Below are 17827 nucleotides of genomic sequence, written 5' to 3'. Positions count from 1 at the left end.
ATTTTCTATTAATGTTTTTTCTTGCGTGAAGTTTCATTCTGAAATGTGCATTAAGTCAATTTTTTTTCATTGACGACAACTATTTATATTTACTTTATATTTACTGATAACTATTTTAATATTTAATATTGAACTTTGTTAATTTTTATTATAGAAATATATATTTACAAGCGTATCTTCACATTACCTCAAAACATTTTAAATATGAGAGGAAACCAACAACTGTGAAATGATGATGCTGACGGGCGCGTCGCTTTCACGGCTGCCTGGTTTTTCAATAAAATTATTAATAGACTATGGAATCAAGGTAATACCCTATTATTAGACGCAATCGACTTTATATATTACTAGCGGACGCGCGCAGCTTCGCTTGCGTAATTAGAGGTGAATTCTAATAAACCACGAAACACGTGTTCAATTAATTATTTTTAAGAGTCTAAATTTCAAATTTTATAAAAATCGATGGCGATTTAAAGATGTTTCCATACAAACTTTCAACCCCTTATTTGCATCCTTAGCGGGAGAATTCTAGAAAACTATGAAACACATATTCAATCAAATACTTTTAAAAATCTAAATTTCAAATTTTATTAAAATCGGTGCCGATTTAAAAAAATTTCCATACAAACTTACAACCCCTATTTCACCCCTTTAAGGTTATAATTTTTTAAAATCCCTTCTTAGTGGATGTCCAGATTACGAAAGTAAACATCTGTCCAAATGTCACGTTTCTACGCACAGCGGTTACGGCTGTGCGCGCGTCTTACCTCAGTCAGTTAGGACAAGTTCTTTTATATATATAGATATGTACATAATTTTTAGTTCGAACTAGAAGCAATATATATTATATAGGTGTATTATTTTTATGGAGTTTAATACAAATTGTTTTATTTTGTGGAAGTGGTGATATATTATCTTAATTAGTTGTGAATTCAATACCCACTCGAGAAAACGAAATATTTACTCAAATCTATATTATCGTTTCTTCGCTCTGGTATCGAGGCAAAAGCGCGGCGTTGAGTTCCGCCACTCAATACGCAATGCCCCCCCCGGCGGAAAGTGGGGAACGGAGTGTGTGAGCGTAACCTGCTGTGTGCGGGATACAGCGTGAAGCTGAAAAAGTTTATAATATACATTACGTAGGTAGTATTAACATTATTTTATGTACATTACTTTAGTCATATTAGGTGAAATATTTCAGTTTTGAATCTCTTTCCTGCGCAAGGCAGTAACTAGTAATAACAGATACCTAGTAGGCGGAAACTGTTTGACTCAGCCGTGAAGAGCAATGGAGGCGTAATCTTAAGCTTAGAAATGAACATGCAATTTAGAATATCAGTATATTCTATATATATATATATATATATATATATATATATATATATATGTATATAATTTATTAAATTAATAAAAGTCGCTGACGGTTACATATATATTTTTCAGCTTTACGCTGTATGCTTCACACAGAAGGGTAGGCAGAGGGAACCTAATGTTAAGTTATTGCGTTCCTTATTTTCCGCCGAATTCTGGAGGCATAGAGGTGGAATTCAACGCCGCGCTGTACCTCGACACCAGAGCGAAGAAAATGGAAATAGTAAATATTTCATTTCCTAGAATGGGAGTCTGGTCTTAAGTTGGTAAAGCCTTCAATAATAGCTAGAGCTTATTGCTTATATTTGCGGTGAAAATCTCATTGATATAAGTATACTTGTTTCAGTCTTCGAAGTTTTAACGACGCTATTAGAATGAAATTGAATTCAAAGTTGAAGTTATTTAGCATATGTATGTAGTATTTGAACTTAAATATAATCATATTTTGCATATAGATAGCCTTAATTTTTACTTTAACTTATAAAATTAATATAAAGTTTACGGAAAAGTATATCAGAGCTCATTATGACACAATGAGCTCTTGTTAGTGCAGCGTTGAATTCCGCCACTAAAAATAAAATATTATCCTGGGATAAAGGCTTAATCATAAATTCTAGAGAATACATAAATCAATACCTATATTATAAATTCAAAAGTAACACTGTCTGTTTGTCTGTCTTTTACGCAACCAGGGCCAAGCCGCTAATTCATTTGTGATAAAATACTCATATAGAGATACTTGAGGGTCTCGGAATGAAAATAGGATACCTTTTTTCTCATATTTGTAATATTTTCGATATATATCAATATATTAAAATACTTATTTGACATGCAATTTATTCCGCCATGTTAATAACAACCGTCGTTGCTAAGCAACGATTTGCAAAGTTTGTTGTTAGAAAACGTCACCCAAAATGAGCTTGCTTAACGCATCTGTCTATTGATAACTGAAAATAATTTCATAAATATATTTAATAAATATTTGTATAGTTCAAGTGGGCGTAGCCGCGTTCTGGTTCGCTAGTTTATAATAATAACAAAGCAGTATGTTCTCTGTAAATTGATGAAAATGAGAAAAAGAATAAGAATAGGATATTATAATAGAGTAAGGGATGAACATTAATAACATAAGATGTTTAAGATAGATTAGAAATATTAAAAAAGTTTTGAAAGATTTTTTTTTAATATGTTAAAATTTGTCACGCTTGGCAGGTACCTGGGCCATATGTCATAACTTTTATTTTCAATCGGGACAATCCACATTTCAATCCACATTATCTTACGAGATGATTTAAAAAGAATATGACTTGTGATATTTTTTAAATTCCATTAAGATTTCTATAGAGATATATTTTTTTGTAAATTAAATACAGCTCTCTATTACTACTCATTCTTGATTACGCGAATGTTATTTCAATATTATAAGCATTTAAATAGGCTTGAAGGACTTCAAAATCCTTATTTACAGCTTATGTTTCGTGTCCTCAAATATGTCCATATTTTCCGACTTCAGGAATACCCAGTACAGAACTGTGTGCTGTTTAATCGTTTACTCCTCATTACCTGGAATGACTTCCTTCTATTGCCGTTTTTCTTTTTTTCAGAAAGGTAAGTTACTATACTATAGCTCATATATTTAAAAGGCTTTATGTTTATAAAATAACTAGCGGACGCGCGCAGCTTCGCTTCCGTATTGCTTAGGGGTGAATTCTAATAAACCATGAAACATGTGTTCAATGAAATATTTTTAAGTCTAAACTTCAAATTTTATAAAAATCGGTGGCGATTTAAAGATTTTTCCATACAAACTTTCAACCCTTTATTTGCACCCTTAGGGGGTGAATTCTAGAAAACCATGAAACATGTGTTTAATTATATACGTTTAAGAGTCTGAATTTCAAATTTTATGAAAATTGGTGACGATTTAAAAAAAACCTATACAAACTTTCAACCCCTTATTTGCACCCTTAGGGAGAGAATTCTAGAAAACGATGAAACACGTGTTCAATGAAATACTTTTAAATATCTAAATTTCAAATTTTATAAAAATCGGTGCCGATTTAAATTTTTTTCCATACAAACTTTGAACCCCTATTTCACCCCTTTAGGGTTAAAATTTTTCAAAATCCCTTCTTAGTGGATGTCCAGATTACGAAAGTAAACTTTTGTCCAAATTTCACGTTTCTACCATCAGCGGTTACGGCTGTGCGTGCGTCTTACCTCAGTCAGTGAGGACAAGTCCTTTTATATATATAGATAACAGTTATATCAAAAAATAAAAAAAATATTAAAGAATAAAAAAAAAGGATTGGCAGACTAAGTTCTTTCTTATTTTATGTTGAATTTGATTTAATTGAATAATAATAACAGTCTCCTTGTAATTACGAATGGCACGGTAAAGTTATACAAACAAGCTTTGCAAGTAAAGCAAACACCAAATTTCCATTTGATCCTTTTTGCAAGTTTATTGAAACATTTATTAATGTACATATTTAAGTAAAATAAATAGACATTTGGACAAATACAGCAAGAACCACAGAAATTAAAAAGTTAAATTATTCATAAGTTTTATTAATATGTTAATATGGAAATGTTAGTTTTCATATGTTAACATAATAATTCTTTAAATTATTTTTAAAGAATTATTCTTTAAAATTACAATATATTTTTCTGTTGGTAGTGGATTTTCTTCCTGCTCACTCACGCTCTACAAAAAAACCATTTGCAAAATTATATATACTTACTAGTGGCCCGCTAGCGGTTTCACCCGCGTGAACTATGTTATTATTAATTTCTGCTTCCATGACTACGTCCTAGTGACGTCTATGCAAAATTTGAGACTCCTAGCATTTGTAGTAACGAAGTTTCATACTAACTTACAACCCCAAAAACAACCCCTTAGAAGTCGAATATTGCAAATTCCCGTCTTAGCGAGCACCTACGTCCTATAAGTAACTCCTATGCAAAATTTCAGATTCCTAGCACTTGTAGTTTCTGAGATTTCGTGATGAGTGAGTGACCTTTCGATTTTATATATATAGATATACATTGAAGCCCGACGTGACGTAGGGGCGCAAAGTGTGACTGTTGATGAGCAAGGTTGTGGATTCTATTCCCACTCAAGTCTAATATTTAATATTGTCATTTCTTTTCTCTGGTATCGAGACAAACTTGAAAAACTCAATGCCGCGTTGAGTTGTTGATCTTCTCTATATTTCTTTACAAAATTCTAAAAATATTATATAATATTGTTGTTTGTTAATATTTTATTCATCTGTTGTTTTGGTCCTGAAAATTGGTTGTCAAAACAATTCAGCGAGAACGCACCGATTTTCATACCTCATTTACTTATGCTGAATAAATTATATCATATTTTGCGGGCTTCTCGCATATTCATACTTCACTTTTTGAAATTCTTCGGTAGATTCTCCATTCATTATATAAAATTCCTAACGAATTGCTTGTAAATATTTTATTTTCACATTTGTAACCCTAAGGAAGCAGGTGTTGATATAGTAGAAATTGGTATAAATTCATATGTACAAAAAATATCGGACATATCAAATAATCATTCATTTATGTGTTACATATTAATATTAAGAAGAATGTTAAATTTGTATTACTTTCATAATATATATATATATATATGTTTATACTATCGCAGTGGAGTTAAGATTGTAGATGTACATATATTTCAATGAAAGTCATGAGAATTCCCACTCTAGATAATACTTATATTAAAAGCTTTTTTATAGTATGTACGTTTCTCTGGATTCTTTGAATAAGCTTAGCAGTTTCTTATTTCTAGGCCTAATAAAACTCAATGACTCTAAAATAAGTACAGAGTGGAGAACAGAGCAAGTCATCAGTATGTTTCCAGATGCGAAAATAAAAAATTACTGACAATAAAAATATTAATAGCATTTTAGATCGTACTCACTCTTAATAGCTCAAACTATAAATAAACTAAATGAAATGTAGTAGCCTAAGATCCCGCTTTAAAAATCTGCTGGTTTTATATAAAGCTTATTATTTATGAATTATAATGGTTGTAGATAGAACACAACATGATCGCGTCGCAAAGGCAGAGGGAACCTAGTGTTAAGGCACTCCGTTGCACATTTACCAAGAAATTCGAACCCACAATCATCGAGCTTACAGTGCAATTCTTGTGCTTTCTTACGGTTCTTCTTAATTTTTGCCTTTTTATCATTTTCATAAATAATATCTTATTTCATCGTAGCCTTGTAAAATTTGTTCTTTTTCATCAATGTTTTCGTATGAAGTATAAGAAACGTAAGTGCAAATCATTAACTAAACTAAATTTATAAAAAGTTTATTAAAAAGAACAGATACCAGCAGAATTTTGCAGTGGGATCTTGTACTAGTTAGGTAGATTATATATTTTCATCAGCCATATTTTAGAAATAGCTTTTTGTCGTGTTATTTTTCATGTCATTTTAAAAACCAATTTCAATATACATATGAGTTAAGTTTTTTTTTTTCACTTTTAATGTTTCAGTTTAAAAGTCGTATTTTTTATTAGGTGTCACTACTCTCTGATTGATGTATAGTGTGCGTGTTACATGTAAAAGTTTTCAATATAACGTTAAGCTATATATCATTAGATCGAGATACGTGAAGGGTGTTTTTATTGAAATTTATTTCTTTTGCGTTTCTTTTTTCATTTATTTATATACAAATATACAGTAATGTTTTGTTTTAGTTTTAGTTTTATATAATGTCAACCAGTTAGTTAATTTACTTATATAATTCTATATTGTCACTTAAAGACGTAGAGTTATGAGTGGTAGATTCGATTTAAATCCATAATCATCGTACGTAAGAAGGCATTCTCTGATTAAGCCATGAACGTATGCAACAAAAAAACGTAAGAAATTTATTTGTACGACTGGTACAGGTGATGTTTTTTTCTTTTTAGCACACGGCAGGGTAGGCAGAAGGAACCCGGGAACCTAGTGATAAGACACTCCGTTTCCATTAAGACATTTTCATTCCCCATTTTCCGATGAATTCTGGAAGCATTCCGTGTTGAGTGACGGACCTCAAAATTAAATATTTCATGTCATCGAATGGGAATCGAACCTACTGCCTATCGCGATGACAGTCGCACGTTTGCGCCCCTACGCCATATTATTTCTCAAAATTAATTTAAAATACAATATTTTTGGAATGATTTTTGCAAACAACAAAGATAAAGGTATTCGCGGTTTCAATTTACAATTTTGATGAATGAGGTGTCGAGTTTACCTTCTTTAAGAATGAGTATAATATTATTCAAAAGTAAACTGGAGTTTATGAATATTTTAAGCTTGCTTATACTTTATAGTCGTATAGTACGGCATTACTTATATGTATATAGTAAAGTCTGGTTATATATAATTGATTGATCGTGTTTGTATAGCTTTTACTTTTATTTTAATAATTATAAAGACCTTTAGTTCTTGCGACTTTTACACATGTTTAATGAAAATATGTATAAATAAATATTAATATTTAATTAAAATTAATTTTAACTATTAACATATACAACGAAGTTCTTTAATTAGTTTAAGTAAATATTATAGTATTAAAATAATATTGTGTATTATTTTTATTATGTAATACAAGATAGCATAGATTGCTACAAAATAATAAACAAGTAGAGACATATAAACGCTTTATACGATAATTTAAATAAAATATTTTTTACAAATATATAGAAAAATAAAATATCATCATTTTTCTTGAATTTCTTCCAAAAACATTTTCCAAATATTTTATATTTACAATTTTTTCGTAGACCGTACAATTACTCACCCCTAGGGGATTACGCGACGCCAGGTCACACTAACACTAATAACATAACGCCAAAGTAATTTTGTGCTAATATTTCACACCTACAATTCTCATGCGATTTTTGTATATGTAACCTAATTTTAACTCTGCTTGTTGTAGATAGACTTGTATATAATATTTGGAGAAATATTTATAATTAAAATGTAAAACATTATATTATTTTCATCTAATTAAATACGTTAAGAGAATGACTCTATATAGTCTAGTGACACTCTGTTCTCTCTGTCTAGAATAAGAAAAATAAAAAAGTGTTTGATTATAAAAAAATACTGTATTTCCTTGCAATAACTATTTGTATTCATTTCATTTATGTATTCATATACTATAGAAGTTATCAATAAAAGTTCTTCTTTGTAACGGCGTTTCACTAAAAGCGCTACTAAGGTTGTGGTTGCGGTCTGTATTCCTAGGAATATATTTAATTTATTTTAATTTCCCCGCTCTGATAAAGCAAATATTTTATAAATTATAAAAGAAAAAATAAATCATTTTCACGCGGTATCCCGCATAGTAGGGTAGGCAGAGGGAACGCAGCGGCGAGATGAGATGATGCCTTGATGCCAGAGCGGAGAAATGAAAATATTAATAAATAATATCTCTGTACAGGTTTGCACGATAGGCGTGCTGGCGAACGCTATGAACGTGGCGGTGCTGACCCGGCGCGATATGGCCGCGGCACCGATCAATCGCCTGCTGAAGTGGCTAGCGGTCGCCGACGTCTTCGTTATGCTGGAATACGTGCCCTTCGCTATATATAAATATTTGGTGAGTCAGCCAGTCTTATATTCTTTTCTGTACCCCGTATCCCGTTTTAAGTAGGGTATGAAACGTGATTGTGGGTCGGATTCCCACTCGAGGGAATGATGTATTTAATATTTTCGTTTCTTGGCATCGAAGATAAGGTTGAGTTCCTCTACTCATGACACTTCGACAAGTCTCTAAACTTCGACAGAAAGTGGAGAACGGAGTGTTTTAACAACAGGTTATCTCTGCCTGCTTAAGCAAGAAGAAAGTAATGAAAGATTTCAAATGGTTTCAGAATTAGATGGCACGTCTAAGCTTTTTAAAAAAGTTTAGTTTGAAATATAATATTCCCTTAAGTCTTTTCAAATTTCAATAGACATCTCTTAAAAAGTTTAATTGTTCGTCGACAGCCAATTTAATCAGACTCAGATTTTTCAACTTTTTATGAGGTTGGACGAAATCAATTCATTTCATTAATTACTAAGGGTCCCTGAAGTTCCAACAAATTTTACCACTTTTCCTTAAAAAGAAATTAATTTAAGTTGATTAATTATATTATGTCAGAGCGAGTAGCTTCCAATAAAAAATTACCAAAAAAGCTGTAAATATAGATTATTCTGCTATTTTTTTTATAATGAATAAGGGTTGTTTTGAAAGCAAATATTATATGAAAAACAGGAAAATGAAAGTGTTTGCATATTAATAATCTATTCATCTATATGTTTACAAATATCCAAATTTTGTTATTCGATGACTATAGAAGCCGGTGTCTGATTTGAGATGGAATGTTGTTAAAAAATTCTAGGCTTCAATTTTGAACAATTGACTTATATTTATTAATTATGAAATAAATAAATCAGCTACACTCTATTCCGCACACATCAGAGTAGGCAGAGGGAACCTAGTGTCAAGATACTCCGTTCTCTATTTTTCGTGGAATTTCGGAGGCATTGCGTGTGCCAGAGAGAAGATATGAAAATATTAAATATTTCATTTCCTCGGATGGGAATCGAAACCACGACCCGTCGCTCTTACAGTCACTCCTTGAACTCCTGCGCCATTGATCTTTTACATTAGTTATTCAAAAGAATTTAAATAATATTAATTCTGCTTGAAATTGTATATACATTCGGATGTTCCAATTCGGAAGTTAAACATTTGAAGATTGAAAATGAAATTATTACGCGAATTGTTTATTCATTGTAGATATCGAAAAATGTATAGTATATTTATGTTAATTGAAAGTAAAGATAAAATATTTTGAAGTTTAATTAAATTTCAAAATGTCTGACAGTCCATGAATTATAAATACTTATGCACATGTTTACATAGATGTATTTGTATATCTATTCCTACTATAATAGCTTAATCCATACCTATATTATAAATTCGAAAGTAACTCTGTCTGTCTGTCTGTCTGTCTGTCTTTTACGCCATCAGGGCCAAACCGCTAATTTAATTGTGATGAAATACTCATATAGAGATACTTGAAGGTCTCTGATGATGAACATAGGATACTTGTTTTCTCATATTTGTAATATTTTCGATATATATCAATATATTAAAATACTTATTAATTTGACATGCAATTTATTCCGCCATGTTAATAACAACCGTCGCTATGCGACTGTAGAAAACGTCACCTAAAATGAGCTTGCTTAACGCATCTTTCTATTGAAAACTGAAAATAATTTCATAAATATATTTAATAAATATTTATATAGTTCAAGCGGGCGTAGCCGCGTTCGGGTCCACTAGTACTTGTATATAGTCATAAATTGTTTAATATATTAAATATATAACGTATAAATCTAAATAGTTTTTCCCATAAAAATGCTTGTGCCAATATTAAAGAACTTTATTTAAAGTTCATAATAAATGTAAATTCATGTTGTAGGTGTTACCTGAGAAATTGGACTTCCCATATTCCTGGGCCATGTATTTGCTATTTCATATGCATTTTGCTCAAATATTACATACGGCGTCGATATGTCTCACGCTGTCGCTGGCGATATGGAGATACGTCGCAATAAAGTGAGTAGACACTATTTTATTAACCTTTTACTTTTATCTATATAACTTCTTGTAAAAGAATATAAAAATGAAAAATGAGGGCGTCATGGTTGTAGGTTCGATTCTCACCCGGGGAATAAGTAATTGTTTATTAATATTTTTTGTTCTTCGCTCTGGGAACAATACAAAGTGCGGCGTTTAGTTCCGCCACATGACATGCACATGCATCGAAAATTCGGCGAAAAGTGAGGAATGGAGTGTGTTGCTGAAAAAAAGACTCATTCATACCACGAATTCATTTTCTAGAAAGTCCTTTGAGGAATTTCAATTTCTTTCGAAAACAATTTCTTTACTGTGTTGAGGTAAATTTTAATTTATATATTTATTTATGATATTTCTTTTTATTGTTTATTTTAGGTACTCAGACAGAAGTCACATTTTATGTACGGAGAGACGGTGTAGCATAGCTATTCTGAGTAGTTTCATCTTGCCACCAATTCTATGCATTCCTACATTTATGGTAAGTAAATTCGTCATTATATTGTACGATTGTTATTTGAATATTTTAGTTGGTCGTATTGGTATCGTTAATATTAATTTTATTGAAATTTTTAACTTCACGCTATATCCCGCACACAGCAGGGTAGGCAGAAGGAACCTAGTGTTAAGACACTCCGTTCCCCACTTTCTGCCAAATTGGAGAGAAGAGCGTAGAAATGGAAATATAAACATGAAATATTTTTTAAATATTTTTTAAGCAGTATTTTTAGTCAGTAGTTTACTGTATCGTTATTACAACTAAAATAAAAAAAATATATAGATACTATTTACTACGAGTAATGATTAATGATAAACAACAAGCATTTTCACAAAATCACAACTAGCTTAAATCTAATATAATAGTTTATTATATTTTCTATAAAATTATGCTTTAATTGCGTATTATATTTAAAAATAAAATTTTAAAAGTCAAGGCCGCACATTCTCCTATGCAAATTGCATTCAATTACAATGATATCAAATATTCCAATTTCCATACAATACGTATTACCATCGAGTTCTCTTTCCGCAGGTATTCGATATACACACAAAGAACCTCACAGAAACGAGCGACAAACCCGCTGTGGCGTACCACGTGGACTCCGACAGTCAGGGTACCTTATACCAAGTTAATTTTTGGGTTCACGCCGTACTAATAAAATTGTTACCATGCTTGATTTTAACAGTCATAAGCTGGTGGTTGATAAGAGCTCTATATAGCGCAAATCAGCATCAGAAAAATCTACGCAACTATAGTTCCTGTCCTGCTGCAGAGAAAATGGTGAAGCGCCAGCACAAAGCTGATAAGAGAACTGACAGAACAACAAAAATGTTGTTAGCAGTTTGGCTGCTTTTCCTGTTAACTGAATTACCTCAGGGTATATTGGGATTACTCAGCGGGGTCTTAGGGTGGTGTTTCTTCGTGAGATGCTACAATTTACTTGGAGATATGATGGACTTGCTTGCTCTAGTTAATGGAGCTATAAACTTCATTCTGTACTGCTCCATGTCCCGGCAGTTTCGTCAAACCTTCAGGCAGCTGGTCCTGCAAAGGCGTTTCGCACGTTTTCTGCCTCCTACCGCTTCACATTCGGACTCTCACAACCAGAACACGTGCGTAACTTTGTTATTATTAGTTTTGGCATGCTTTTCTTTTATTATGAAGGTCGTTCTTACTAATGTTGTTTTCATTCGCACGATAACTATGTATGTAGTCTATTATTGATATTAAGTGACTTTTTTGTATTAAATGCATTTATTTTATTTAGTATTTTATATAGTAATTGTTTTTTATATTAAGATAAAAAAGATAGCATGAAATTATTTTGTCCCAACAGGTGCACAGAAAAGATTAAAAGATAACTACAGCAGAGCTTCAATAAAATTTGAGTTTTACGTAAGTTTATTTGGTTATACACTATAACTGTTCTCTTTCTGTGTTGTTTGCAATTTTGTGTTTGAATATACTGCGTTATATTATAAATGGCCTCGTCTAATTAAAAATTATTATATATAAATATTTAATTTATTAAGTTAAAACATCTTTTAATATTGTTTATTTTATGGACTTTCTGTCATTTTTAGCAATTTGATAGAAACATGGAATTTTGCCTATAAATGAAAATCTTTATTTCCAGAATATTTACATATATTTTATTTATAAACAATGTTAGATCCACCTATCTAAATATTAAAATTAAAACAGAAACCACTCATACTCTACTATATTAAAATTTCATATAAATAATTCAAGCCTAGTGGGATTTAAATCTGTGCCCTCTCGGAAAACACGTTGAAGCGCACTTAAGTAAATGAGCTGTATGTTTACCGTATACTGACTATTGACTGGCTTTATTTTCATTTATATTTTCGAATTTATAATATACCCGAACGCGGCTTTGCCCGCTTGAACTATACGAATATTTATTAAATATATTTATGAAATTATTATTAGTTTTCAATAGAGAGATGCGTTAAGCATGCTCATTTTGGGTGACGTTTTCTAACAACAAACTTTGCAAGTCGTTGCTTAGCAACGGTCGCATAGCGACGGGTGTTATTAATATAGCGTATTTATTAATATAGGCGGAATAAATTGCATGTCAAATTAATAAGTATTTTAATATATTGGTATATATCGAAAATATTACAAATATGAGAAAAAAAAGTATCCTATATTCATCCCGAGACCCTCAAGTATCTCTGTATGAGTATTTTATCACAATTAAATTAGCGGTTTGGCCCTGATTGCGAAGACAGACAGACAGAGTTACTTTCGAATTTATAATATAGGTATGGATTTATTATCTATTATATCAATATCTTAATTTGCAAATCATCTAGCTCTATCTGCGGCAAGAGAGAGAGAGAGGGAGAGAGAAAGATAACACAAGAGAGCCGAAAAACGTTGCTATTTTTCAAAGACCACTTATTAAAAAAACGTTGGTATTATATTGAACTGCATATTAAAAATAATCATATTTTTTTAATATTAGTGGTCTGTAAAACATAACCAGGGGTGGCCTGTGTCCTGCAGTGGACCTGAATAGGCTAATTTGATGGATTAATTGAATATATAACATAAATCTTTCCACGTCCTTTCTAAAATTTACGCAGATGGGGTTAATTTAGGTGATTTCCGAATTAAAATGTTTATATTTAGTATGTAAGACATAGTTTACAAGTACTAGAAGTTCAGTATATTCATATATACTGAACTTCTAGTACTTGTAAACTGTCTTACTCCATATATGAAGTCAATATGAAAATGATGAAATAGTTATGCAAAGTATGAGATTCCCTCTGATATATGAAGATTCTTTCTAAGCGTCGCTGTTACCTATTACATATATCTTCAAATGTTTATATTGAAAATAGTTTAACTTATATTTTAGTGTATTTATTTAGTTATTAGATAACCATAGGAACCTTCTGTAAACCCTAAGGTTTCTAAAATCGGCGCTGAATTTGGCCACTAAGAACTCTTAATGTTCTTAAATAAGATGTAAATATTTAAATTTACGAATTTAAATATATTCTACTAATTTAATGTTATTAAATTGTCATTTTATAATGTTATCTAAATTGTTACTTTTGATTGAAAGAATTTGTATTTAGCACAATTATTTTTACGATTCAAATATTTCTATCTGTTATATGAAAAACCAGAGAAGCTCGTATCGGGCACAAATCGTGACTGTACACGCGACATGTTGTGGGTTCGATTCCCACTCGAGGAAATGAAATGTATTAAACATTTTAATTTCTTCGCTCTGGTGTCTGGTGTATTTATAAAAAATATAAAAGAATCAAACTTATTAGCATATTTCCTATCATAATAAAAAACGTTCTGAATATCTCACTAATGTTATTAATCTTATAGATATCAACAAATATTTATCCTCTATTATTTGTATTTATTATTATTAAGAAATTTCTAAAGATACTACGATTATATACAGTTAAGTAAGTTCCTTTAATAAAAATGCCTATATCTTCAGAGACGTTTCAATAAATTAAATTGATCAAAGAAATGTTGTGCCAAAGCATTGTCGTGAAATAATTAATACAAGGATTCTCTAGAGATATATATTACAATTTACAAAAAAAGTCTTAATAAATACAACAAAACGAGGCCACACCATAGTCGGACGACGTTTCTTAACATTTTTTATACATTTTTTCAGTTCAATTTGGCTCTCAAAAATCGTAAACTCTATTCATTTTGGACGTTTTGTCGCGAATAAAGTAAGCTGTTATAGCGTTTTATTTAACTTTGGCCTAGTTCTGCATAAATGAAATGCGGGTTTGTTTAGTTAAAACTTCACATTTATTTTTTGCCAGGTTCACGCTTTATCCCGCATATAGCGGGGTAGACAGAGGGTGCCCGCTGAGTAGCGTAACTCAACGCCACGCTTTTGTCACGAAACCAGAGCGAAGATGTGAAAATGTTATACAGTTTCATCAATTTTGTGTTTATTTATACATTTTTTTTAACTACTATACGCTATCTTTTGCTTGTAGACTATGAAATATTCATGAAGTGACTCTCGTAATTGTAACATGTTGCTATATGTAGCTACCCATCTGTCATAATCCAACGGAATGAAGGGTAGATCTTTTTCCTACCCTCCTTACTCATTTTTCTCATGAATCCTTTGTTGCATGTAAAATTCTTCTTCATATAGCTAATAATAAAAATAACGTGATCTTTAAAGGTTTTGGCAACTTCGCGAAATTTCCTCAGTGAATGAACGTTCTGGAAATTCCATCCCTTGCTATTTATTATAATGTTCCATAAAAGTTACCAAGGCTTTGACTTTTACAGTCAATTTATTATTATGACAGCGAAATGCTTATATATTTTTAATATAATTTATATATTTATATACTAAATTTTATTCTATAGTTAGCGTTATGTATTTAAAGATAACAAACACAAACAAATAATTTTAATAAAATATAATAATTAACAATAACTAATTATAGCTTAAAAAGGAGAAAAAAATAATATTTTATTTTTGTTTCAGTGCAAAAACATCGGTGCCTTGAGGGCGGGCTTTGCAGACACACTTAGTGCGAGAACAGTGTCTATGATTTAGTGAATGCTGATAAAAAGTGTTGTTGAACTAAAGTGTTATCATATCTTCGTTTGTGAGTGAGTATACGGAGAGTGGAACAATTCATCACTCTACATTTCAAGCAGAATAGATTTTAATAGTTATTATTATAAATAAAATTATTTTAAATTAATATTTGAAGTAAGTTAACTATGTCTTGTGTATAGCAGAAGTGTCATTAAGTTTTAATTAATATTAAATCGGGGCAAATGTATATATAATAGTATTAGCTTTAACTTCACGCTGTATCCCGCGCACAGTAAATTAGATGGAGGAAACCTAGTGTTACGACACTCTGTTCTCCATTTTATGCTAAATTCTGGAGGCTTAACACTTTATTGTCCCTGCCTACCCTTTTATGTGCGGGATAAAGCGTGAAGCTGATAGCGAAGTAACGTTTAAAAACGAAAGTGTATTCTATCAATCAAAACAAATCAATAAGTTCCAAAGCTGACGGCCCACGGTCGTAATCAATTGATTTATGAGTTCCATTTTTTGGTCTCGTCATTAATCGGTAGGATGTATGTATGCAAGTAGGTATCATTAATTTTGACGTTATTATGTTTTCTGTACCGAATATTCCTAGATTTTTTTTGGGGGTTTCGCTATATGTCGCACACAGCAGGTTAGGCAGAGGGAACCTAGTGTTATGGCACTCCATTCCTCACTTTCCGTTGAATTTTGGATTCTTGGAACTAAACGCCGTGCTTTGCCTTGACACCAGAGCGAAGAAATGAAAATATAAAATGAAATAAATATTTCATTTCCTCGACTGTGGATCAAACCCTCAACCAATCGTCTTTACAGTCACACTTTGTGCCCGTGTGTCATGACTGACCCCAAATTAGGGCCATTTTTGGTAAACATTTTAGTATTATGTACATTTATCGCCTCATTCTGTATTTCGAACATAATGGGAACCTGGGAACCTAATGTTAAAATAAAAAATATAATTTGCTTTATCACTAAATGTCTAATTTGAGATAAGACATTGATTTAAATTGTCAATCCGCCATGTGCACCAGACCCTTGTTAGTGCCTCTGACAAGTCTATTCATCCACGCAGTTCTTTTGTGTGCTAATGATATTACTTAACACATAAGTATGTTAGTAATGTCAGTATATAGTGGAAATCTATTACTTAGGTATATCTGGAGGTATTTAATATGCTTTGGCACTTTCTTTTCTGCTTCACGCTGTATCCCGATTCCCGCATATAGCAGGGTAGGCAGAGGGAACGGAGAGAACCTTAAGACATTCCGTTCCAAACTTTCCGCGGAATTGTTGAGGTCTTGCGTGTTAAGTTGTAAAACTCGATGTCGCGCTTTTCCTGGATACTAGAGCGAAGAAAAAAATATTAATTAACTAGCGGACGCGCGCAGCTTCGCTTGCGTATTTAAGGGTGAATTCTAATAACCCATGAAACACGTGTTCAATGAAATATTTTTAAGAGTCTAAATTTCAAATTTTATAAAAATCGGTGGCAATTTGAAGATTTTTCCATACAAACTTTCAACCCCTTATTTGCACCCTTAGCGGGAGAATTCTAGAAAACTATGAAACACGTTTTCAATTAAATATTTTTATGAGTCTAAGTTTAAAATTTTATAATAATCGCTGGCGTTTTAAAGATGTTTCCATACAAACTTTCAACCCCTTATATGCACCCTTAGAGGAGGAATTCTAGAAAACAATGAAACACGTGTTCAATTAAATACGTTTAAGAGTCTGAATTTCAATTTTTATAAAAATCGGTGCCGATTAAAATTTTTTTCCATACAAACTTTCAACCCCTATTTCTCCCCTTTAGGGTTAAAATTTTTCAAAATCCCTTCTTAGTGGATGTCCAGATTACGAAAGTAAACATCTGTCCAAGTTTCACGTTTCTACGCACAGCGGTTACGGCTGTGCGTGCGTCTTACCTCAGTCAGTGAGGACAAGTCCTTTTATATATATAGATAATAGTTCAATCTTTCGAGTGGGAATCGAACCCAGAACCGTCGCGTTTACAGTCACATCCTTGTGGCACATTGGTAATTTTCATATAGTGAATTTTGAATGTAAAATACACAATTGTTGAATCTGATATATAAGATTTAATAATTTAAAAAATAGTTTTTACGTTTTTTTGTCGACGTTTCACTTTTTTCCTCTACAATATATTTGGAACCGCATTTATTACGGTACGGTATATTCAATTACATTTTTTTTTCATTTTCTTTGTACGTGCCTTAGACTGTGATAGCTCACACTAGCATCTGGGGAGAGATGAGTAACACGTTGTTCCACATTCAAGAAGATTGCAAAAAAGATTCGGTACTTTCTTTTTTGCTGACTATACGAGTACACTCTTTCTTATTGTATGAAAGAGCAATGCCCAGAGTGTATTGTGTTTTGGAAGCGCCGGGTTTTTTTTTCGGGAGCAATATTAAAATTATTAAACCACTGTAGTTCAGTCTTTTTTCTCACAATGTAAGTGACTGGCCGTTACTTCAATCGGAGTGTCTTAGCACTACGTTTTCCATTTTCTGTCGAACTCTTGAGGCACTAGACCGAATAAATGAAAACATTAAGTATTTATTTTCATTTCCTTCAATTTCCCTGTGGAATTTCTCGAGTGAGGATCGAACCCATGACCTGTAAATTATTATATTTGTAACTAAATAGATATGACAGTACCT

At 31.6% G+C, this 17827-nt stretch overlaps 1 protein-coding gene across 1 annotated transcript in view; it reads left to right on the top strand.

Moving 5' to 3' along the window:
* LOC146532003 (G-protein coupled receptor dmsr-1-like) overlaps window positions 1-17105 on the top strand; it is a 35055-nt gene extending 17950 nt beyond the window's left edge. Inside the window, exons 3-7 of the mRNA XM_085196974.1 lie at window positions 7837-7995; window positions 9872-10008; window positions 10405-10507; window positions 11060-11640; window positions 15057-17105. Coding sequence (XP_085053100.1) covers window positions 7837-7995; window positions 9872-10008; window positions 10405-10507; window positions 11060-11640; window positions 15057-15078 — 1002 coding nt within the window. The 3' untranslated portion in view covers window positions 15079-17105. The remainder of the gene's footprint in view (window positions 1-7836; window positions 7996-9871; window positions 10009-10404; window positions 10508-11059; window positions 11641-15056) is intronic.
* The last annotated feature ends 722 nt before the right edge of the window (window positions 17106-17827 follow it).

This window comes from Heliconius melpomene, chromosome 14, assembly GCF_056956725.1.
Source record: "Heliconius melpomene rosina isolate 202511_hmr_F chromosome 14, ASM5695672v1, whole genome shotgun sequence".
Taxonomy (NCBI): Eukaryota; Metazoa; Arthropoda; class Insecta; order Lepidoptera; family Nymphalidae; genus Heliconius; species Heliconius melpomene.
Note: the sequence above shows the minus strand (reverse complement) of the source record. Positions and strands in the feature narration are given on the sequence as shown.